Raw genomic sequence first — 25,637 nt, forward strand, 5'->3', positions numbered from 1 at the left:
GAAATAAACTAAATGAGCACCTTCAGTTTTAAACTGTAGCAGTTGCCTCTGTGAACACAGAAGCTTTAAAAAAAGCGAGCTGTGCACATGCATTTGCATTACATGCAGAGTATAGGCATGACATTTACTAGTTCTTAAATCTGCACCATTACTCACACGAGGAGGGAAGTAGAATTCTGAATAACTGGAGTAAAACACCACTCCACTCAGCTACAGCATCTGCAGTCGCTGTATTGGAACACCTATTTCTGACTGCTTATTAGCAGCTTCTTTAATTCATTTATATAGAGGTTTGATTGTTGTTCTTTTGCTTTACAGAAACACTCAAACTGTAAGGGGATGTTTAACCAAACAGATTTGCACCAAGACAACTTAGAAATCATTGCATGCTGTTTTCTAGGAACACAGTGGCATGACTTCTGCTACCCTGTCCACCTCCCTTCCACATGGCTTCCTTGCATTTTAAAATCTAGCCATTTTTTCTCTGGCCTCTGCCTCAAGCATCTTTTCATAGCTGTTTGTAACGCTGTATCAAGTAGACTGGACTTCAAGAATTGGGCTTTAGGAGCAGAAAGTTGCTATAGTGTATAGCACTAGCAAGTATAAGAAGCCTGCTATACTGCTGAAGGCAAGAGATATGTATCTGTGTGTCTCAGTACAAGAACACAAGCAAATCTGTAACAACTACAAATTAGTTTATCTAGGAATAGCCTTTCTGCAAGAGCTCCCTTCATACACTAAGGAAAGTAAAATCTCACCCGTGTCATTTTAAAAAAGTCTAATGATGGTCTGTTCCATCGTACATCCTCCTCCCGTCTGCGCTTTAGCCGGCTTTTCTTTTCATTCAGAACACAAGGCTGAGAGCGGCATCTCAACAAGCCCTGACGCCGGCTGAGCTCAGGTGTGGAGGTGGGAGTGCTGTTAGCTGAAGGCAAGAGATTTCCCGTCTCAGTGATGTGCTCCTGTGAGAGGGAGAGGCGGCGCCTTGGGTTAAAGTCACAAGGGCCTCCAGAATTCCAGCGGGTACTCGAGCTTGTGCTGCCCTCACTACTGTCCACAAACCCGCTGCTAGCAGAGGAAGGTCTGGGTACTGGTGACGTGTTGAAGCTGGTGATAGTGAAGACATTATTTAGCGACAGTATGTTTTGGGGCAGACTGATACTTGTGCTTCTCTGTAAGGTTGCACTTCCATGACTGTTACAGCGTTGCAAGGTAGCACTACCACCACTATTACACCGTCTCTTTGACACAGGAGTCCAAACCTTTGAATTGCCAGGCTTCCACGGTGATCGACAGCGAGCCAGCTCATCCGGCTCAGAGAGGGACCGACAATGGCGTTTTGTTGGTGGTGCCAAGGGCTGACCCGAGTTTTCGTTAAGGTTTAACTCACTTATCCATCCTGACACCATAGATGTACTGGAAGATTCCTGCTGCCACTGCAGACTACCATTACTGGCAGTGTTGGTGCTGAATGGGCACACTGGGAAAGGGTAAGCTGAATTCCTTGTTGTGTCAGTCTGGATTGGGTAACCCCCATTTAAAGCTTTCCAAGGACTCTCTTCTGAAAACAAAAGAAAGATACAAGTGAAAGATGCAAAGAAAAGAGACCTTCTTTTAAACCCAGTTGAATTTAAAACAACAAATCAAATTCAAGCATAGAAGGATGAGCCATAAATACCCAGCTCTTCAAGATTTCACACTACAGTTACATATTCATTTTTTAAAAAGGTAGTAAATTCCAAAAACATGGAGATCAAAGTATTTCATGAGCCATTCCAGCATATATGTACCTTGTTAACGCTGTACATAATCCCATATACTCAAAGATTACAGCATTGTGTTTCTTAGCAAGGGACAGGGACAGCTTCCTAGGCATGGCCCATCACAGAATTAAAACCTGTAACAGTGAACAACCTAAGGTACAGCCAAAATGGATTAACAATGTGAAAACCTAGCAGGGAATTTTTTTTTTTTTTTTAATAAGACAGCAGGATAATCTCTTCTTAAGACTGCTGTCCTTCATTTGGCTGTTATGCTTTCCTATTAAGAATACCTTACTAAAGAAAAAATTTCAAGACATGGGTGTTCACATTCTGTGCTGTGAAAGAATTAAAATTAGAAACAGTATAAAGTTAAATCAGACTGCAGATTGTTTCCCTTTTTTTGCTCATATTCAAAGTACAAGGGAAAAAATAATCTTAATTCAATACATAAAGTGAGTATCCTTTAAGAACCACCTGCAAGTTTTACTGTGAATACAGACACAACCCATAGTGCACAACTTCTCATCTGAAGTGGTAATGCCACATTAGAAGCAGTCTGCCAGCGAAGCCTCTCACTCTTTTGTAAAGCATTTCTTTGAGAACATTCTGCACATTTTACAGCTGTTCCTCCACATTATACAATGAAGTATAAGAATAACTACAGCAGACTTGAGATTTGCAAATTGAAAAGCAGCAAAACTGTTGGCCAGTTAACAGTGCTTCATGCTTGGTTAGAAAATTTGCTAACTTAACCCAATTAGCCAAGTAAGTTTCACTTATCCCAGCTTTAAAAAAAAGAATATTTAAAATACCAAGCTTTAATCTGACACCTATTTTAAGTCTGTAGATACAGCCTAAAAATCAAATACTAGTGCTTTCTTATAGTTGACTGTCTAAACTAAGTTTTAGAGTAATCAACAAATAGAAGATTTGCTGAGTAGCTTTAAAAGTTGCAAACCAAAATAGTTGTACATATTCCATGCCCAAAGTATGTCATGGATTATCCTGTTTATTTGGATCTTAAAGAACACTATTGTCTCAAAATCACTTAACTGTGCAGACAGCTGGCCTATTCAAACAACATGTTTTATTAGAATTCCTCTGTCCTTCCTCCTCCATTCTTTCAGATGGGTACAACCACATACTGTGCTTTGCCTTAAGCACGTAAGCTCTTCAAGGCAGGGACCATAATTCAATGCAAATAAAATAGCCAACACAATGGGATCCAGATAAAGTTTGAAACTGAGCATCTAATGCAGGACAATTCGCTAGCTTGGACTGGCCCGATTTTTAGAAATCTTTAGGAAGCTTTCTCCCACGCTGGGAGGTTGGTTTAAGGTTTACTGTAAAAAAAGTTAGAAGTTGCGTATGTGTTTAATTGTTTACACATCAGAACCACAGAAACATTTAGGTTGGAAAAGACCTTCAAGATCATCCAGTCCAACCATTAACCCAGCACTGCCAAGCCCACCACTACACCCTGTCCCTAAGCTCCACATTTACACAGCTTTTTAATACCCCCAGGGATGGTGATTCCCTCACCTCCCTGGGCAGCCTGTTCCAATGCTTGGCTACCCTTGCAGTGAAGAAATATTTCCCAATATCTAATCTAACCCTCCCCTAGCAGAACCCGAGGCTGTTTCTTCTCATGGTATTGCTTCTTGCTTGGGAGAAGAGACCAACCCCATCTGGCTATAAGCTCTGTTCAGACCCTTGCAGAACCACCAGGTCATCCCCCCCACCGCCCCCGGGCCTGGTGCCCCAGCCCCTGCCCGGCTCTGGACACGCTCCAGCCCCTCAGTGTCTGTCTGGCCGTGAGGGGCCCAACGCTGAGCCCAGGCCCCGCGGGGCGGCCCCACCAGTGCCCAGGGCAGGGGGACAGGCGCTGCCCCGGCCCTGCCGGCCACACCGTTTCGGACACCGGCCGGGACGCTGCTGGCCTCCTGGGCCACCTGGGCACGCTGGGGGCTCATGCCCAGCCGCTGCCGCCCAGCCCCCCCGGGCCCTGTCCCGCCGGGCAGTTCCCAGCCCCCTGCCCCCAGCCCGCAGCTGCCGGGGGCTGGTGTGACCCAGGGGCAGGGCCCAGCGCTCAGCCCTGGGGACCCCCACACCACCGGCCCCGGCCCCTCGGCCCGGCCTGCCCGGAGCCCCCCGCAGAGCCCCCTGCCCCCGGCACAGCCACGCTCCCCCCGGCTTGGTGCCATCTGCAAACTGACCGCGGGTGCACTCGATCCCCTCGCCCACATCATCCATAAAGGCATGAGACAGGACTGGCCCCGGCGCTGGGCCCTGGGGACACCCCTGTGACCGGCCACCGGCGGGAGGTAACTCCATTCCCCACCGCGCTTTGGGCTCGGCCACCCGGCCAGCTCCTAACCCAGCACAGAGCGCGGCACCCAAGCCGTGAGCAGCCAGTTTTTCCACGAGATGCTGTGGGAAACTGTGACAAACAGTGTCAAAGCCTTCCTTAAGGTCCAGACAGACACCATCCACAGCCTCTCCCTCACCCACCAAGCAGGTCACCTTGTTGTAGAAGATCAGGTTCACCAGGCAGGACGTGCCTTTCACGAACCCATGCTGGCTGGGCCTGATCCCCTGGCTGTCCTGCATGTGCCACATGATGGCACTCAGGCTGACCTGCTCCGTAACCTTCCCTGGCACCAAGGTCAGGCTGACAGGCCTGTAGTTCCCCTGATCCTCCTTCCTGCCCTTCTTGTGAATGTGTCACCCTGGCTGAGCTCCCGTCTGCTGGGACCTCCCCGGTGAGCCAGGGCTGCTGGTAAATGATGGGCAGAGGCTCGGTGAGCCCTTCTGCCAGCTCCCTCAGCACCCTGGGGGATCCCGCCTGGCCCCACAGGCCTGTGTGTGTCACAGCGGTGCAGTGGCTCACCGACCATTTCCCCTGGGATTATGGGGGCCTCATCCTGCTCCCTGTCCCTGTCTTCCAGCTCAGGGGGCTGGTACCCAGAGAATGACTGGTCTGACTATTAACGGCTGAGGCTAAGGTGGCACGGAGTACCTCAGCCTTTTCCTCAGCCTTTGTCACTATGTTTCCCCCCACAACCAATAAAGCATGGAGAGTCTCCTTAGCTCTCCTTTTGTTGCTAATGTCTTTCTGTAAAGATTTTTTATTGTTTTCTACAACAGTAGCTGGATTAAGTTCTAGCTGGGCTTTGGCCCTTCTAGTTTTCTCCCTGCATAACCTCACAACGTCCTTGTAGTCCTCCAGAGTCACCTGCCCCTTCTTCCAAAGGTCATAAACTCCTTTTCTTCCTGCGTTCCAGCCAAAGCTCTCTGTTCAGCCAGGATGGTCTTCCCCACCGGCTGGCCCCTCGGCACATGGGGACAGAGTGCCCCTGTGCCTTTAAGATGTCCTTCTTGAAGGATGTCCAGCCTTCCTGGACTCCTTTGCCCTTCAGGACTGCCTCCCAAGGGACTCTGTCAACCAGCTCCTGAACCAGATGAAATCTCCCCCTGGAAGTCCAAGGCAACAATTCCGCTGACACCAGTCCTTGCTTCTCCGAGAATCAAAAATTCTCATCATTTCATGATCACTGTGCCCAAAAATGCCTCCACCCACCACGTCACCCACCAGCCCTTCTCTGTTCACAAACAGGTCCAGCAGGCACCTTCCCTAGCTGGCTCCCTCACCAGCTGTGCCAGGAAGGTCTCCTCCACACACTCCAGGAACCTCCTAGCCCGTTTCCTCTCTGCTGGATTGTATTTCCAGCAGACAGCTGGTAAGTTGAAGTCCCCCATGAGAACGAGGGCTAGTGATTGTGAGGCTTCTCCCAGCTGCATATAGACTTTTTCATCTGCCTCTTCATCCTGGTTGGGTGGAGGCTCGAAGAGGCTCCCACTATGATACCTGTCTTGTTGGTAACAGTATTTAAGATAAAAATACCATTTCTCTTTGAAACCTTACAACAACCAGGATTCACATTTTATGGGGCATCCCACTCAGCAAATAAAAATCCTCCATGCTTACAGACACAACAGAACATGCAAAATTTCAAGTCCATCCCTTAATAAAGCAGTACAAAGTTTACATCTAAGTGGCATTTCCATTTTTGCTAGATAGAGTTTACTCTTATTCTAAGACAACCAAGGTGGAAAAAACAAGTAACACTTGTATGAAGGCACTGGCAACTTAGGGTTTGCATCATGCTGAATATTCCATGTGGCAAGACATGTAAGAAGGTATGTAAAGATTTCTGCTAGCTGAGGAACCTGAAGAGATGTGTAGCATCAAAACCAGCATTGCTGTGCTTCTGTACACCATAGCAGATATTGAACCAAAAAAATGTGTTACAAGAGCTTTTACTATGCAAAGCAGATCACAAGTACAGAACTAACAACCAGCTATTCCCAGTATTGTTCAAAGACCAGCTTAAACCAGCAGGCTCTACAACAGCATGCTCCATCCCCCTCACCTTATTTACAAAAGAAAGGCTGCTTGCTATACCAATTACCTCAGTAAAACACAGCTAAGGTTTCTGAAGAACTTACCATTGATTTCGAAAGGGAACAAGCTGCCACTTTTGTTCAGCTTCTCAGATGAGTACTGAAATCAATCAGAAAAAAAGTTTCAACTGTGTGAAAGAGTCAGCATACACTTCCAGAAAACGGCATGCAGTTTTCAGTTTCCCTATTTGTACATTTAACAACATCTTTAAAAGGATGAGGTTTGCTGGGTATCTTCCAGAAATTCCTGAAGAGCTGATCTTCATAAATAAAACTGCTGGCATCTAGCTATTTGTAATATTTTCTATTTTAATGCTAAGTTTCAAACTGTTTCAAGAATTACAATATTAGCCAATGTGAATAAGCTGCAAAATTAAGAGCGATAATTCACCCTTAACAAAAAAGCTTTGATCCAGTTCTCATTTCAGTGGGGAGGAAATTACCATCTGACAATTGGGTTTCCATTTTCAATCTTAAGGCTAAAAAGCGAAACACCTCATCTTAAACTGACAGGACTAGCTTTATCTAAACTAAGTGTAGAAGCTCTTCAGGGTCACCACCACAAGCATTGTCCCAGTCAGGCTTTACTAGTAGTATACATCATCTTAGAATTAGTGTTGCCAAGTATCTTAAAACTTGAAAGTACAAGAGTCATTTAAAACATCTCTCCTAACCAAATACCATCTTTTGCAAACTAACAAGCTTTGGAAACCATGGTTTATTGGTGACTGTTCACCACTTGGAAACAATATAGAAGCCATACTTAAAACAATGTTTGGCTGTAAAGAGCCTCAGATTTCATGATTAAACTTCATCAGTAGCATCTGCACAGTAAGACACATTTACATGTAGAATGTTTTTCTGTCTACTTAACTAATTTAACTAGCAAATATTACTACAGAGGCATTCTTAAAGGGTCTAGATTTCTCAGAAACGATTAGAGCTTGTTATCCTGCCGTCTATAATGGAGTTATAAATAAATGGCTTAAGGCTCCATCAGAGCCCAAGGGTCATCATCCTGAGGTGGTGATGGGGGAAATAGAGAGGAAGACCGCTTTAAAGAGAGCAACACGCTCTATGTGAAGATTGTTTTTTGTGTAGTGCCAAAGAAGATGGCATTGTACATGCACTTCCTTTCCAGATACAAAGTCGATTTTTAAACATCCTTGGGCTACAAAGTTGTTTTTTTTTTTTGCTGTAAGGCAGCACACAAACTGCTAGTGACAACTTTATATGTTTGAGCCCCACACAAGTTACAAATGCTAAACTGTGGCAATATTCCCTTGGTATTGTTGTTTAGAGGTAGGAAATAATGAAACAAAGGACAGCACAGCAATCTGATTTTTTATCTTAATTTATCAACATCTGCATACAAGACAAGCCATTTGCTTTTATAAATGCATCTACAGATGCAAATGTAAACTTTTTAAAGAAGGCTACTTGAGGTTCTGCTGTTTACGTAAGTCTGAATCTGTCAGATTTACAGTTAATTAGCCCTATCCGAATCATGTGAAGTCTGCTACTTGACAGCAGGAGCCCCAGTCACTTTTAACAGTTTGATTTTAGCTGCAGTTGCCAGTTACATAGCATACACATTTAAAAAGCTAGTATCAACCATTTACCCTAAACAGCTACTAAGGTGTCATATAGAACACAAGAGCACATTAACAGTACTAATTACATTTCAGGTGTCTCTGAAGGGGAAACAAATTAAAAAACTTAAGGTTTTGCAGAAAATTCCTCCCTCTCCAGTTTTCCCAAATAAAAGGCAGTATCAACCTATTCAACTATCAGCAGTTACGGAAAACATGTGTTTGGAACAGAATTCTGTACCAAAAAGTCTTAAAAGCCAATGTATCTTGAACTACATGGAAAATGGCAATAAGAATCGTAACATAATTAGCAATGTTTAAAAGACTACTGACTATTTACAAGATCTTTGCTGCTTAGAACAGAACCTCAAGGACAACCCCATGTAGCAAAATAGATTGATATCTACTTTTTACAATTCATTTAAAGCTAAATGCACCTTTAACAAGATTCTCTTCATGAATGCCTGAGTTCTTTACCTGCACTTTGACCACCTTAAAAAGCCTCATCCATCGGGTAGAGTCTAAACTACTCTATCTCTGACAGTTGCAAAGCACTGAAACATTTTTCAAGGAAAGAATGGAAAAAGTGGGATGACATACACACAGACTATCCGTACTACAGAGAGCATTTGCAGTGTTCTAATACAGACAGCAACCCTGTCCTTACAGCTATTCGTGAGCTCACTTCTATGACAAGGCAGACATTACTACCCCTACAACTTGTTAAGTAATCATTTACACAGAATTCTTGTAAGTTACAGAAAAAGTACTAATTCTCTATAGAGATTGAGACCAAAATCCCTCACTAAGAATGTCACACCTCACATGCAAAAGAGTAAGCTGCAATTTTTTCAGTAAAAGCTCAATGCAGCGAAATAAGGGCTGACTAAGAAAACAATAAGCAAAAAATCTCCATTATATGTACTTGGTTTTCTGTACATATAAAAAATACTTGGGAACACTATCTGGCAGTATATTTTAATGATGTCTGGAAGTACAAACTTGAGTAGACTATCAGGCTGTAAATTTTTCATAGGAACGAGGCTCTAAACAGCACATGGCAGAAGTCCCACTAGATCATGACCAGGTCACTGAACCAGTTTATCACCCCTCCTGGGCTGGCCATGCTCTGCCCTCCCACATTCATTCCCTTTGTGCTATGATGTACCTGAAGCTTCCTGAATTAAGAGGGTTTTTTTATAATTATGCTCAAGAAGAGATTGCAATTGTTAAGAACCTTGACAGGGAAGTCTGCCAACCTCTGCATGAAGAAAAAAAATTTCCTTAGAATAAGGTCAAATTTTTCAATAAGGTAATTTTCCTGAAGAGAAAACTCAGGAGGTTATGCATATCATCTTCCAACTGCTCCTTTTTGAACAGGTATCAAAAAGCCACCAAGATCCGATGCCTCTTGAGCACTTTCCAGGAAAAGGCACATTTCAAGATAGATATACACAAAACAATGAGTCTACTAGTTTCACTTAAGGTTGTAATCACTTCATGCAAGAAAGCAGATCTATTTTGAAATGATTGTTCAAAAGCAGAACCTCTTTTGTGCATTTGGAGAGGCTATGCTCAAGAGGAAAGGAATTGCACGGTATGACATTTAGGACAGCAATGCCATTTTCCATTGGTTTACCAGGTCTTAGCAGCTGTTCTTTCAGTAAAATATTCACTTACAGCAACACCTAGTCTTTAACTGACTAAACAAAAGAGGCATGCAAGTGAGACTGACAATTACAATTTACGTAAGTGTTCTTTGCTAGTGAAAACCTAACTAACAAAAATACTTCTGGCTATTCTTCTACATACACCCCAAGCCATTACATTAATAACTTCACAGCTTGTACTCTCCTCCTCATTCCCTGAATGACTCCTTGTTCTTCATAATTTTAAAATTAATTTCTTTAATTCCAAGGCATTATCCCCAGTTTCCAAGTATATTTGGGTTCCTCCAATTTATCAGCATTCTTACCAAACCACAGGAAAGCCAGTATTTATTATTCCAGTACTAATTTAACTACCACACAGGTGTGACTTTCACAGTTCAAGCAGGCCATGCCAGACCTCTATCTCTCTTACCAAATATCCTCCAAATACGACCAAATAGGAAGTCGTGATGAGAAGCATTTGACCTTTTCTTGGAATGCAAAGACATGATGAAGTCACATCTTAGACTCAGCCCTCAAGGATTTCAGCTAGTGGCTTTCCATCCAAGGAAGTCACTTCAATTCTGTCTTTCAACACAAGTCAGCTTCACAAAAATTAAAAGTGATGACCAACATGTACAGAAGGGGTTTATAGTACAGCTTTTTTCTTCCACAAATGCTTGTCTGGAGATGCTCACATTTCCTTCTCAACACCACACTTCGAAGGCACGCAGCTCACACTGTTACTTCACAAACCAACACTAGCTTCTACACAAATACAAAAAAGTGCAAGCTTAGTCCAAACATAAAAACTCCTCAAGACTCTTAAGGTTCAAGGGATCTATGTTCAAGAAGAGAGACCAATTATTTGAATTATTCATGCTGTCAACTCATGAAAGCCGTAATATGCTCACAGAACATCTCACTGTTGTTAAGCAGAGTCAACCAACCAGGGACATTGTTCTACCTTGTGAGCTTCAGTGCCCACTTGAGACAAAAGCCTAGGACAACCTTCTTGCTTCTACAGCAGGAAACCCAATCATTTGTTTGTTTCTGAAGGCATGTGCAGCATAAGATTGTACAATGTAACTGAGAATGCACAGGCCAAATGAATTACACTCACTTGGAAAATTAATATGCCATTTAACAGAGCACTAAAAAGCTACAGCTAATATTCTACAATATACTCAGGCAACAGGTAAAGGTACTGGGTGGTCACAATACAGCTTACACAATTGAAAAAGCATCCTATGCCTGTTGTCTTCATGCCCAGCTTGGCTAGCTGGAAGGTTAATAGCTTTCAACACCATTCTTGCTTTCTTTTGTAACCCTCATTTATGAGCAGCATTACAGAATAGCTTTTTCCCCAGCTATTTTATCTGCTTGTACCAAGAGGAGCACTTGTGTGGATGGACTGTGAAAGGTATTGTGAAACTGGTAAGGTTTAACATAACTTGGGCAAGAAAGGTTAGTCTTAATCCTCGATCAGTGCACAATATGATTCACCACATGGTCTCACAGGATTTTGTGCCAGCACAAGTAATGAAAGGTTCTGGCAAGACCATTTCAGAATTCTTCTAATAGCAAGAATGATTTAGAGTAAACTACAGCATGAACCTGAACCTCTTCCCAAAAAGTCTAAACATGCCATAGAGCAGATTCAAGACCCTCACTACCAGCTGTCTTTACTAGGGGAAAAAAAAGTGTACTTTTTCATCTTAGATTCATGTTTTAGTCAAGGAGCCATCATTTGCTCCCATGAATTCTTTTTGGCAGTAAAAAAAAAACCAGTTGCACATTTATTCACACCTCACTGATTTCCACACTTTTTCAAGTGGCCACTGTGTGCCACTAGAACCTGTTCCTGGCCTTAGAACCCACCTTCTACAAAAACTAAAGCATTTACAAAATCAATTACTTGATAGAACAGAGGAAAGGAGCAGAAGGGTGAGAACAAAACCACTGATGAGACATTTTCCACTGCACTCATCCTTTTGTGTGCTTTATTGTATGTACAGGTAAGGACAGAAATAAAAAGCAACCAACCTACAAGACATGACAGCGTGCCAACACAGTCCTGTATAGACTCCACACAGCATAAAATAAGAGCAGAGAAGGATGTGTTACATGTTTCTGGTCCGAAACCTACAGTGACTATCAGTAAAAGGACAGCTAATTTTTCAAATTTATGCAAACTTCAATGCCTCAAAAACTAGTAGTCACAAGATGTCACTGCAAGTTCAAAGGAGGCAAGCAATGCTGCTGATTACAGGTCATTGCTGTCTCGCACTTTGGCTCAGTTTCCTTACAAATGAGTTTGCCAGTTCAAGAATACAGAAGATTCTCCTAGAAACTGCATAGCCCAAGTGCTTCACCAAGCTAGCCAAAATAAGCATAAGCACTGAGTAAACACTTGATTTTGAGAGTTAACATCATTCCAAGAGCTTTTATCTGCCTTTCAAAAACGGCATGTATTTTACTTGAAGATACTAAAACCAAATAGGTTATTAGAACTCTAAATGGACCTGTTACAGTTTTAAAAATAAAACCATTTGATGTCTACTATTAGAAATCTTACTGGACAAAGTATTGGACAACGGGTCAAGCACTTCACACATGAGAATTGCAGGTACTTGTGCAGAAACTCCACTACAATCAGGATGTGCTTCACCTAGTTTGGGCTTGTAAAATAAATAAGGAAGCAGTTCAGCTATTTCAGTACAAGTCATAATAGAGGCAGAATCTTATTGTTAAAGTAACTAAACATGCTTCAGTTTCAATGCTAGCATTATTGTAATTTTAAATATAACTCGAGTTGAAAAATACTTGGACATTTAGTCTTTTTTTTGTGTCCCTTTGGCACCCTGAAGTTTGACCTATAGAAGGGTGCCGTTACAAATTAAAGTCAGTGAAATGACGCTAGTGTATTACAAGAATAATATGGTCCCAGGGCTCTCAGGTGGGCACCCCAAACTGACAGGACACTATTTTGCATTACTCACTCTGGACCAGCTAATAGCTCTTTTCAGAATTTAAATGCAAAAAGAACAGACTCCGTGTCCAAATAGCATGCCTGATCCACAAATATTACAAAACTTTTCAGAGCACCAGACATCTGACACACTGACAAAAGCAAAGATCTACTAGCACCAGTCTGGTTGTCAGTAACTTGACTTTCAGTTCAACTGTATTTACTTGATGACATGTTTTCCTTCTGCCAGGGGCTGGGAGTTACCTACACAGTGGTCACTGATTTTTGTAAGTAAATACTGTTGTCAGATATTGAGCACTTGGCCATATGAAGTGAAGAAAACTTCATGACATACCAGTACTTGTGTTTTTCATTAGGGGAAAAAGGAATCCTGAGGAGGTTTTGATAATTCAGGCTTTTTGCTATTTATTCAAAAATGAAACTAAGGTTAACAAGATTACTAAAATAAGAAAGCATTACACCAACAAGGGCCATACACCGAAGTTTCTTCCCCTGACCCCCCCATATAGCTCTCATGCAACCCTGCAAACCAGTCCTAACTTAAAGAGTTGAATTCTGGCTGATCTACATCCTTGAATTTGTTACGTAGTTTTGAGTTACTTCTAATCTACTTTGCATTTCACATTTATTACACATTATTTTGACAGATCCTTACCAGATTAATATTGTACGTTTTACATGTCAGATCATCCAAGCTCTGGTTCTGCAGCTTTTCTGTTATTAGTGTTACCATGGTAGTTGTTCCTTTTCCACTGCTCACACAGAAGTGTTGGAGGCTCTTTCGGTCTCTTGTTTCAATACTCATGAGCCATTTCTGTTTTGGTTTAAAGTCTTGAGATTTATGCTTCCATCTTATTGCCAAAGTTTATTTCCAACTGCTGTCAGTGTATCATGTCTGATTTTCTGTAAAATTGGGGCAGAAAAAAGAAAAAGTCAGAAAAAATCTGTTTACCTCAATTACTGTTTTAATAACAGGACTCGCGTTTGGATCATTTATTTATGCAAGAATATCACTCTTTGACCAATGCCATCGCCTGGAATTTCAGATGACATGTCTATCCATGAAAGAGTACTCCTATTGCAGTTGTAATCAATGAAATCTCAAAAGGGAGGTGATACTCATTCATAGTAAAGATCAGGATATTATATTTGGTTGTTTTGTAGTATTAAACTGGTTCTACCTAGGATTTTTATCCAAGGCAGAAGGAAAGACTTCAGCTTTCCCTCATTTAACTACTCAAGTCTTAGCCAGGTACACCAGAACAGCATACAAAACATGCAGATACCTACCAAACTTTTCTGTACATTTAACACATTCTACCATATTGTTTCATTGCTAAACCTTTCTTAAGGAGGGTGGAGCAGCAGGTAGCTCATATGCTATACCCACTTTCCAAGCTCTCAGCTATTTCTAATATATTCCCTGTGGGTTTTATTTTTAAGAAGTTATGTAATTGCTACCTGTCAGCAAACACCAGCTCTTAAACTTGTAAGCAGGACAGATTACCATACATGTAAAAGCATCACTGACAAAAGCTTAGATATCTTTATTCTGTGAGCAGTCATCTAAATCAAAAGCACCAGGTTCACCAGCTGCCTCTTTCAATCCTAATGATCTTCTACATTATTTCTTTCCCTCTCTCTCTTCCCTCAACATCAGTAACCTTAAACTGCTACAATATAATTCCTCACAGTCTTCCATCAGTCTTTATTAGCTGGTTATTTCTACCACAGCAAATGGACCTCTGTACTTCCCTGAACTCCACCCCATTCTTCCAGTTCATGAAGAAACAGAACAAAACCACAGGACTTCAGCTTCTTCATTTTCCTTCTTCTATCACACCTTTCAGGCTCACCACAATCCTCAAATTCACTTCCAGTTTTCAAAACTAAGGCTACATTAATATTAATAGTAATTTCTTCATAGTACCTTCAACAAACTCCCCATAATTTTGCCTTACTGTCTTAATAAACATCTTTCCTCAAGTCATGCTGAGGATCCATTAGTGACATTAACCATTCCTGCTTATGCTTTAAGTTGGTCAGGGGTACTCAGTGACTGCTTAAGGAATTAAAAAAAAAAAAACAGGAAAGATCTATGCACAAATTTTTGTATTTTAACAAAGCAGCATGACTCTTGAGGAAAGAACAACTATGCTGCTAGGACCAGAAGTTTAAAACCTAGCAAACAGAAGTCTACGGTAAAAATACAATAGCAGAATTATAAATGGAAATTTCCATAAAATATCGCCTCTTTTCCACACTGCTTCTTACCAGCTGTTTAAATACCCAGTAGTAGTAAGCAAAAAGCAGCCACTTGAGTCCATGACCCAAGTTAAACCTGCTTAAAACTAAGATTATTAATAGTATTAATGGTATGTTAGATTATCTTTTAAACCTGTTGCCTTTGAGTACATCCTCAAATATGATTTTCATCTGCTAACCATACACTATTTCACCTTCACAGGAATCTGTTAGGTAACAGCCTCCCTTAGCCTCAGAGCTGTTCCACAATCACAATTTCTACTCATCTTTTGCCCTTAATCTCACATCTACTTTTATTTACTATAAGACAGGGTGCTTACAAGTGCTCTTCAACCACAAATAATGGTCTGTTTTTACTGAACATGCCCCGTCTTTCAGGAAAGCACCCAACTTGAAATATTTACCACATTTTGTTCTGATCACACCAACTCAAATATCAAAACCACTCAAGTTGAAACACTCATTGGTAAAAGTTGCAAATACCCTTTTCAATGTAAGCAGCATCTGCCAAAGCAAAAGTGGAGTTCATGAAATGCTATGCACATTTAAGGACAAGTGTGTGAACAGAGCAATATTTAGAACAGCACAACCATACATCATAATGTCCCTTTTAAACCTGGTAAAGTTTAAACTAGATCTAGAAATCCAGAAGAGAAGTAAAAAGAAAGGCTGATTGATGGTCAGGAATTGTCCACATACAGACTGAAAACATACCAAAGCTGAGAAGCTTAGTAACTGGCACAAAGACTTTCAGATTCATTTTAAGGATTAATACTTCCACAACTAAGAGGCTACTACTAAGAACCAACTGAAAAGTTCAGCAGGTGTTTAATTAGCTTTTCTGTTTGGAAGGGCCATATAAGAATTTGTGCGTGTTCTTCCTCAAGGAAAAAAGCAAATCCCGTAAAACTACCAAAGATGGGGGAGAAACAAGGTCTTGTTCTGTAATCAGTTCACCATAATGTAGTTAGATTCTTAGTTTTTAATCTTCCAATGTTTCACTGACATCGTAAATTAGCATAATACCAGCCAGACTAAGGAAAGAATAGATGGAAGAATATTAGGTTTTAGTTAATGAACCAATAGTTTCAGTTGCATGAAAAGATAAAGGGGAGGCAAAAGAAATCACAGAAGCATGGCACTATCAGAGTCAAGCTGAATTGTACAGTTATCCACATTCTTAAATCCTACCAGCTACTGAAAGTAATACTGGAGAGTTGCAACCATTCAGGCTCTTTCTGACAGTGTGAAACTCGGTCAGTTCTGAAACACCAGCAAAGCTGAGATTCCAAGAAGGGTCTCTCATTTTAGCAACTCACACTTACCAACAATATTTTAAAATTAAACACACTCCACTGAGAAAGATTTTTTTAAAAAGTGTATATATCAAGGGTTACATGGGACAGCGGTGAAAAAGCAGTGTTACCCAGACAAGCCTTCATATATCAACTACTACTCCCCCATCAGCAAATTCCATTTCTCAGTACCAAGTACCAACCCTAGGAGCACAAGTTTTAGTTCGGATCAGAAGCATGCTTTTAAAGTCAGTTCCCTCAGCCTCCTTTAACTGCTTCATCTCACATTATGGATCATCAGTCTCATCCAGAAGTAACCCACGCTGAAACAAAGCCAGAAGGCGCACTACAGCCACCTCCAGGCATTCAGCACGCTGCGCTAGACCAACACTGGTCCAAAGTGAGTCAACTAGGTTTTCCATGCTGTGGACATCAGTACACTGCAAATCCGGTCCTGTTGGACAGTCCTTCTTGCCAATGATGACTTAACGAATGTTTAAGTGGACAAACTGTTGTCATAGAAGCATAGAATCATTTAGACTGGAAAATACCTTTAAGATCATCAAGTCCAACTATTAACCTAGCACTGCCAAGCCCACTACTACAGCATGTCCCTAAGTACCACATCTACACATCCAGGGACAGTGATTCCACCACCTCCCAGGTAGCCTGTTCCAATGCTTGGCTACCCTTGCAGTGAAGAAATGTTTCCCCAATATCCAATCTAAACCTCCCCTGGCAGAACTTGAGGCCGTTTCCTTTTGCCCTGGCACTTGTTATCTTGGAGAAGAGACCAATCCCCACCTGCCTACAACCTCTTTTCAGGTAGCTGTAGAGAGCAATAAGGTCCCCCTTGAGTCTCCTTTTTCTCCAGGCTAAACAACTTCGGTTCCCTCAGCTGCTCCTCACAGGACTTGTTCTCCAGATCCTTACCCAACTTCACTGCCCATCTCTGGACGTGCTCCAGCACTTCAAGGTCCCTCTCTTGTAGCAAGGCTCCCAAAACTGAACCCAGTATTTGAGATGCAGCCATATTGCCATCGCACTCCTACCAATTCCAGGTTGCAGTTTGACACACCTCAGCTGCCATCATAACTGCCAACACATTTTATTCTCTGGCTATTTGTTGCCCACAGCAGTATACCAGCAAGTGATTTTGCTACTACACAGAGAATCAAGTGTAACATCAAGGAATGTTTATAGTTGGATAAAACCAGAGCTCTTCCTTTTTTGTTTCCTGGGAAAGGCTGTTTTCCAGCTGGATCAGTTCCCCAGTTTGGGACACAAATGCTTGTGTGGGCACACTGTGGGATGGTAATGCTGCTTATTAGGTACCTGTCTGACTGCAGTGTCAGGAAAACAAAGAAAAAGCCACATGAGAGCCAGTTGACATCAGCATTTCCTACACTGAGCCAGGTAGATTCTACTATAATTAGGAATTATATGTCACCTTCCAAAGCATGGTTTGAACATTATTTGCTCCTTTTTCCAATTCTTATTTCCTCTGACTAGTCAAACTCACCAGCTTGCAGTGATCTGAAATTGCCCCTGCAGCCTCAGCACCTTAATTCAAAGTCGCCAAAGTCCTGGTTCATTCTAGTTGAGCTATTTATACTCTACCAGGAATTGCCTCCCTCATCTTTGCTAATTAATATTGGCTGTTAGGAGGTAAGACATTCCCAAGAGCCACTCTAGCTTCACTACGCTGTTGTAATTTTAAAACTGCATTAGTATGTATTTGCAAACCTTACAAGCTTTTGGCCCTCAATGCCTCCTAGAAAGAAGTTCCTTACACTACAGAAAACTCCTCATGGTATTTTCATGTTTTAGGCTTTTTGTTTGCTTCAAGACATGCATTTAATTTAAACACAGAGATAGCAAGCTGTTTTATTTTATGGACTTTTCCCATCATATTCTTTCCAGCACCGATTAAAAGCTGCTAACTTGTTTTTCAGTTTCTCCTTATCATGCCCTTTATGCTCATCAGGCCAAATCCCTCTCAAACTGCTCAGAACTTCATACTAACTGGATTTTCAGTAAGAGGAACCATTTGACCATCCTTGTTAGGGCAACATGGATCCTGCTGAATTTGCATTTCTTCAGCTGCCCCACAGCACAGATCTCAGCACAATGAGGTTCTGCCTGCCTTTGCAAGTACGTGCCCTGCTTTCTACATAACCTGTAAGCATACCCCAAACATACACACCTCTGCTGTCACAAGTCTCTACAGGATGCAGCTGAGCCAGGCATGCAAGTTCAAACTCTAAGTCTGAGGCAATAACAATGGCCCTTGGTGCTCCAAGTTGGATGAAGTCCTACAAGATTATGGCCATCCTTCCTATAGCACACCATCTTTTATGGAGCCTGATTAGCTAGAGAGTGAGAAAGTTGAACCATCCAAGATAAACATGTGTAACAGAAGAAGTTAGACAGTTCCTGTCCTGGGAGAGACTTAGTCTTACTAGGATCTCCCTAAGGCTGGGGGGTAGAGGTGAGAGGTGGAGGGAAGAGAAGCTATTTTTATTGCTGAAAGGTAGACTAATGAAAAGGAGTAAGACAAACAATATTAAAAAAAAAATCAAACTCTAAACACAAGCCAAAGCTAACATTCCTCACAGTTGGAGAATAAGCTGCGATGGAATCAGTATTACCATTATCTCCGATTTAAAGTTCTGTTCTATGACATTCCGAAGTTTGAGGGAAAGTAAAGGTTTACAGTACATTACTAAAGAGGCAATTTTATTTCATTAAAAGTTTAGCCACGAGTAGTAATGACTTGTAAAATCTCTGCCAAAATTAAGGGTGGAGGTAGAAGAAAGTAAATGCTCATGTCACAAATTCTGTATCTTCTCAGTGACATCACTGGGGTCTTTTTTGCGAAGATTACTAAAAATATGGATTACCCACCCCCCAGTCAATTAAAGGATGTCAGAGGCTCATCCAATTTGACAACCTACTTTCAAAGAGATGAAGAGTCCTGATGAGGAACATAAAGCCAATTCAAAAATCTCTTCTTGGCTCTAAGAAAGTAAGGCAGCCAGACTCATTTCCAACCCACTCCTCCTCCTCTGCATCCTGCAGGACAAAATGTTCCAGCAACAGCTCATCTCACTGGGAAAATTTACATTTGTTTGAAACTTCTGAATTTCTCCTGTCTCTGGAAGCTCCATCTTGGATGAAGAAGAAAAGATAACGAGATTTTAGACTATTTCCCCATAACAAAAAATGTAGGTGTTTCTTGACGATCACAATTCCATTTTTTCTGTCTACGGGATTAAAAGTTACCCAGTGAGAACAAAAAAGGTCATTCCCTCTTTTCTGTTCCTTTACATTATGTCCTACTCTTTCCTCCGAGTGCTACATGGAACCCTTATTACCAACAATCCCATAAAGACATACTTAGCCAGATCCCAGCAGAAGAAAAGGATTAGCTAGAGTCAAAATTCCAATTCGGATAAGTAGGTCCTTTAAAATATTATCTCTGCTTCAGCAAGCCAAAGCAGCTAATCACCCCAGCAGTACTAACTCCAGATCTAGATGATTTTGTTACTAGACTCTAGATGAGAAATGTCTGATTTTTTTGTCTCTTTGCACTTTCTGCAGCATCCAAGATGCATTTCAAAATTGACCCATTATACAAAACCGATCAAGTCTAACAAAGCATGGTCTGTCCTATCCTACTTATGCTTGAAGCAAGACCATGGTGGAAGACCAGTGTTTTAGAAACTGCTAAATATTTCACACCATCTGAAAAAACCTACATAACGTCTAGTTTCTTGCAATGCAAAATTCCAGCTTCCAAACAGAAAGAAAACATTCTACTCCTAAAACTACACATTTACCACAGCACTAAAGTTCACAGGGAGGCTAAGCATTCCTTGTAACATAAGTATATTAATAACTTTTAGCCCAGAAAGGATCTCACTAGCAGGCATTTAAAGAGAATTATTTGGACTCTACCCTTTTCAGAACTAATCTCCAACTTTCCAAAATTTCACATCAAGTCTAAAAAGTTTTAATTAAAAGTTTCCTGCAGCTATAGAATTATCCATCAGTGCTTTGGGGGACAGGTACTAGAGGGGGGGACACCTCAGTTTCCAGCATCTCATACTATAGGGATCCTCTCTTAATGCACAATTAACTATCACTCCTTTATTTTGTGAGGTTCTCTACAAAAAAATTAAAAACAGTGCATTAGAACAACAGTTTCTGACCAAACGGGACAAAAAGTGTAGAGTTTATAATCCTAGTTTGTATTCTGTGGAAGTCATTTCACAACCATCTAGCAAATCCTGTTTAAATAGTAGTTCCTCTCCCTGCAGAGTTCAGATGTGACAAATTAAGGTAAGGCTCAACAACACTCACTACACATGCTAGAACTCAAAACAAAGCCAAAGAAGTTAGTTCCAGCATTTGCAATTCAGAGTTTCTTTTAAAGACTAAAGAGATATTCCTTGAGCTACAGCATCTCTTAGCTTTCTCCATGCGGTCTTCATTTCATAAGCCAGTTTTAATCCAGGCTTGAACACCTCATAATACTGAAGCTTCCTTATAATAAAGTTTGCCACAACTCCAGCACAAAACTGCCAAAGGGGACAAGAAAAATATGCTAGAAGGCACCCTTTATATTAACTGATGGCCACTGGAGTCAAGTTTCTCAGCTATTCCACAGGCTCAGGAAGCACAAGCAGCATCAAGAGCTCACAGCTGTCTGCTGAAGACCATACCTCACTTAATGTGCAAGTCAGGACTGTATTTCACTATGCTAAGGTCAAAAAACTAGGATTTAATTTGTTACTGCCTCCAGAGATACACAAGAATAAATAGTAGGTCCACTTGCCTCAAATGCCCAAAATCACTACAGAGCTCAGCATTTCACTGTTTTGACCCTTAAGCATGATTGTTCTAATACCAACTGGTCACAGACAGCTGTGACAAAATATAAACCATTACTAAAATAAGGCTGCACCCTACACACTCATTTCCACACCATCTCCCACACTTCAGATGTGAGAGCTCCTATAAGAAGGAAGCAAAGCCTCAACCATCATACACAGCATTTGGACACTGTTTTATTTAAAATACAGTATGTTTCAGCAAATCCCTTGAACTCAAAGGGAACAAGTAGTACTCAAGAGTTTTCCGATTGAAAAAACAGACCTTGTTCAAAGAGTGAGAGATGGAGAAAACCTACAGCAGATGCATCAGAAGTAAACTAAAGAGAATATCCTGGCTTAAGATGGTGGTTTCCATTTTGCAAAACTCACAGCCAGATTATGTGCTGGAAAGAGGTTAAAGGTAATTCTTTGGTGTACAAATTTCTCATTCTTCAGATGCAGAATTCATTCAGCTTGGCTGAGAAGCACATACCAAATAAAAACCTAAAATTGTTTAATAAAATTTGCATTAGAAATGGAAGATTTTACTCTGTTATACAATGAATGTTATCTGCAATAAATACACTACTCTGTATTTCTCAAGTTACTATTAGCTCGTTTGGCTTTATTTTTAAATAAAGAGGAAAGTCCCCTTCCAGAAAGGCAAAGGAAGGGTTGAGACAGGAGATGTTAAGCCTTTGTCACAGTTTATAAAGTATATTTCTCAAAGCAACAGAAGTGGTGGAGAAGCAAGCTCAAGAGACTTTTCCAGATTATACCTAATTAAAGCAGGGAATGTATCACCACAGAAAACTAGGGCTAAGAACTCAACCCAGCCAGAGGTTAAAGTATTTATTATTGAAAGCTGGTATCAGTAATAAGTCTCTCAGTCTCCCAGGTTTAAACCTGTCTTTCAGACTTGAAGACTTCACATTCACATCCCAGACTAGTCATCCTGCATCTTTTAAAGTATCTTTGTCAGACAGGAGGGCAGATGAGCTGTGCCTTGTGCCTGATCCTGTACAAAGACGCTTCAGAAAGATGCTTTTCCAAGATGCTTTTGTTACTCAGATTCTCTTTCCTAAAATAATCTACCACTACCTAATGACAGGCAAGTATTTCACTCATTTTGCGGAAGGATATTTACATCTCTACTATGTTTGGAGTTCCATTTGAATAAGCCATCAGCATTGGTCTGTGACCAGTCACCTCCCTGCAACATGTGATTTGGACTGTTTTCCTTCTCGGCATTGCTGCAGAAAGCACAAGACAACATCGACATCGCACAGTGCTGAGGATCAGGAAGTCTGGTCTACTGAGGCTTTTAGACATGAATGCCAAGCCCTTTGCTTACTATTGCAACTTTCAGTCTATGATATTACTGGAAGCTCGGAGCTCAGGTCCTACACAAATTATTTCCACCTCCACGTGTTGTGTATAAATATTTATTTAAAACCAATGGATGTATTTATTTAGTATACAAAGCCTCCAGCAAGATAAGAAAAAAAATCGGACTCATAAGTAATAATTTATACAGAAAAAAAAAATCAGTGTTTGAAGAAATACACATACCACCAGCCTAAGTCTTCAGCACTCCCAACCAAAGCAAGTGATCCAGATTTTAAGACCCACAAGATTTTATTTTATTCTAAGGCTTGCAGGGGGGAACCCAAACAAAACACAGCCACATAGATGAGGACCAACTGGTCCTACTACTGATATTTGCTTCATTCCACCAGTTAGATAATAAAAGCCTAGGACAAAATAAAGATAAGCAGTAGCACCTTTCTGCATGATCATAGTGTTTGCCCTTAAAAATGAGAAAGGTTGAAGAGGCATGTACACATTTTAAAAATACTCAGGCCTGAAAAACACATAGCACTGACCTTTAATTTGTATGGCAGTGACAATGATGATTACTCCACACACATCCTGCTCCCCCATGACAGATTGAAACAGTATCAGTACTGAAGCACTAGTCTATTACCAAACCCTATAGACTTGGAGCGGAGGGATTATACAAATTTCCTCCATACATCATGGTCCCAAAGCAGACACTGCTAATAAACCTCCTATTTGCCTTCAGGTTCATTCTGAAGAGTTTCAGACATCTGGTTGGCTTGTTTAAAAGAAAAAGCCCAACTAGTAAGTTTGTTTTTATGATCCCAAGTGTGAAATGTTCTTGGTGAAGGCCTCAGGCCACGTGAAAAACTTGTGTTAAGATGCTACTTCATGGCATTTCAGGGATCTAATGAGCTACATCATCTGCACACAGCGCAGTCTCTCTAACATTAGCTTGCGTACAACTATGGAAGTTAAAAACAACGAACCTATGCTAGTCCAAGTAGTTTTCAATAAATAGTACAGCTAGTGAACTGCAGATACGGCTAAATATAGAACTCAAGTGCTTAGCAGCATTCTGTATGTATCTATATATCTCAATGCTTACAGTAACATGAAGCACTTCTTGAGCCTTACTGTCCTAATTCTCTGTACTATGAATAATATTTCCCTCTCAAAGTACTATGCCCAATTTATGGTGTAAGAACAGTTTCAGTCTTTGTCTCAAAATTGTAACTCTAGAATATCATTGTGCCACTGTACTGAATGAGCATATGTAGGTGCGTATCCTTATTTTAGGAGTTTATGACAAACACACTGTTTACATATTTTCATACAAAACCCAGAAGTCTAAAAAAGAGAAGTTACAGGAAGAGCTACACAAGAGTACAGTTCTGTGTAGGTTGCATACAGTAGTTAAAGCTTTCTGCTACATTATCTATCTTGAACGAGCACGGAAATGCATTGAACAGATAGGAGATATGGTGTGTAACAGCCAGCCAAGTTCCTGCTCATGGCCCAAACTTGGTCTCTATCATGGCTGACCATCTGTAATTTGTTACTCAAGAGACTTGAATTTGTCTGGCAGGAGACACCACCTCAGGAGGCAACACACTTAAAGACCTCAAGTTTTACAACACCCATCTAAGAACGTGATCCATCAGAAAAAAAAAGCTTAAATACCTCACAGCTTTCAAGTAGCAAGAATTTTCTTTAACAGAAAGTGGTCTCAGGTATCGCACTACAAATACTAAAATTGAATGTCAGTTTGGACAATTTGTTGTGGCTGTTCCTTACTTTGCTAAGTTACAGTTCGTACTGACTTGGTTATTCATCACATTCCAACTTCTGTTCTGCACATCCCATGACTTTTTGAACAGTAATGTCTCTGAGGAGATGTGCACTTCATAGAGCAGTACGCTCTAGTAAATGTGAGCCCTCAGTAACAGTCTACGATGCTCCAAGTATGAGCAGACCACAAATTAAAGTCCATTAAAATAATGGAATGAAATACAAAGACAAAAGCAGTATATATATCAGTATCATGTGTGCTTTCAGCACTCAATTCAGATATTAATTCAAGTGTCACCAGGGACATCCCTCTTGCCAGACTTAAGGCACTTCAATAAAAATTAGTTCAGTTGAGCTATGCAGCTCTTACCAGTTCAGCAGACCATTCCAAAAGCAAGATAACTACTTTGTCTATGCATTCAGCCTCCCACAGCACACTGAACAGCTGGATGCAGGAAATGCTGTGCTAGAGGTCAAGACACAAACCAAGAGGTACACAACTGCAGTAGGTATTTGGAAAAAGCATTTGTAATAATTACATGAAGTAAAAGAAATCTCAAGAGACAAAGTTACACCACGTAAGAGATGATGACTCTCTTAAGTCAGAGAAAAAAACCCCAGTGATCTCTAACTACATCAGTGTGATTTTTTTTCTTTAATACTGAAATAAAAACCTTCTGCCTGATGGAAAAGCTCAGTATTTTCACTGTGTGGTACCTCAACACTATCAGATGTTTAATGAATGACTCATTAATTCTACGAGCAAGTTCTGCGGAAAGACTCATTTGCCAAAGCAGATTCCTAGAAGTCATTAAGACTCCAAATCATGCAGTTTACTCACACAGTACGGGCTAACAGAACCTGTAATTCAAAACCATGCCCCTCTATGGGAAGCCAATGGGCAGAAGGTGCCAATCAGTACACAAGTATTATGGACCACACTTCAGTTACTACAGGGCAGAGTAACTCCATTTTATTTCAACCCAAAAACACCAGCTGAAAAATGAATGTTGAAAAAAAGAGAAGAGCCTCTAGTTTTAATCTTCACCGACTGGGACAGAAATTTAGCAGCTTTAAATGATGGCAGGTAAGTCACTTGACTAGCAAGTCAAGCACGTAACATCTGCAAACAGTGCAAGAAAGGACAGGACCATGACTGTTCAGCAGGGAAATCTGTGTCCTCCCACTTGGGCAATTAACTTTACAGATTACTGCATTCTGACAAAATCAGTTTCTAGTAACCAAGTTGAAGGACAAAACAGTAAAGACTATCAGATAAGGTCAACAGTAAAAGAGATGCAAGCATGTCCTCTCAGGTTTTCTTCACCTGAAGACACTTCATATTTCAAATGATCTTCCAATACTGATAAAGTATGTTTTAGATAAAGCACACTTTTTGAAACAAGCTGCTGAAATTACATCTGTGTTTCTGGCATCTTCACTCATGCAAAGTTTAAGCATACTATAGTCTGCATAAAGCAGTAACATCTTTTCTGCTGAAGATCTGAAACAAACCACTGCATTAGGGGAAGTCACTGCCACAGCACCTGGACCCAAGAAGTACTGAAGTGATAAACACTTTTGACAGCTGCATCCTTTTCTGCAGGT

At 41.0% G+C, this 25,637-nt stretch overlaps 1 protein-coding gene across 1 annotated transcript in view; it reads right to left on the reverse strand.

Annotated features, from left to right (window-relative positions):
• Positions 1-25,637, reverse strand: part of FAM53A (family with sequence similarity 53 member A) — a 74,022-nt gene that overhangs the window by 38,463 nt on the left and 9,922 nt on the right. The window contains exons 2-4 of the mRNA XM_055794747.1: positions 13,116-13,363; positions 6,273-6,327; positions 759-1,561 (exon numbers count right to left, since the gene is read on the reverse strand). Coding sequence (XP_055650722.1) covers positions 759-1,561; positions 6,273-6,327; positions 13,116-13,265 — 1,008 coding nt within the window. The 5' untranslated portion in view covers positions 13,266-13,363. The remainder of the gene's footprint in view (positions 1-758; positions 1,562-6,272; positions 6,328-13,115; positions 13,364-25,637) is intronic.

This window comes from Falco peregrinus, chromosome 2 (assembly GCF_023634155.1).
Source record: "Falco peregrinus isolate bFalPer1 chromosome 2, bFalPer1.pri, whole genome shotgun sequence".
NCBI lineage: Eukaryota > Metazoa > Chordata > Aves > Falconiformes > Falconidae > Falco > Falco peregrinus.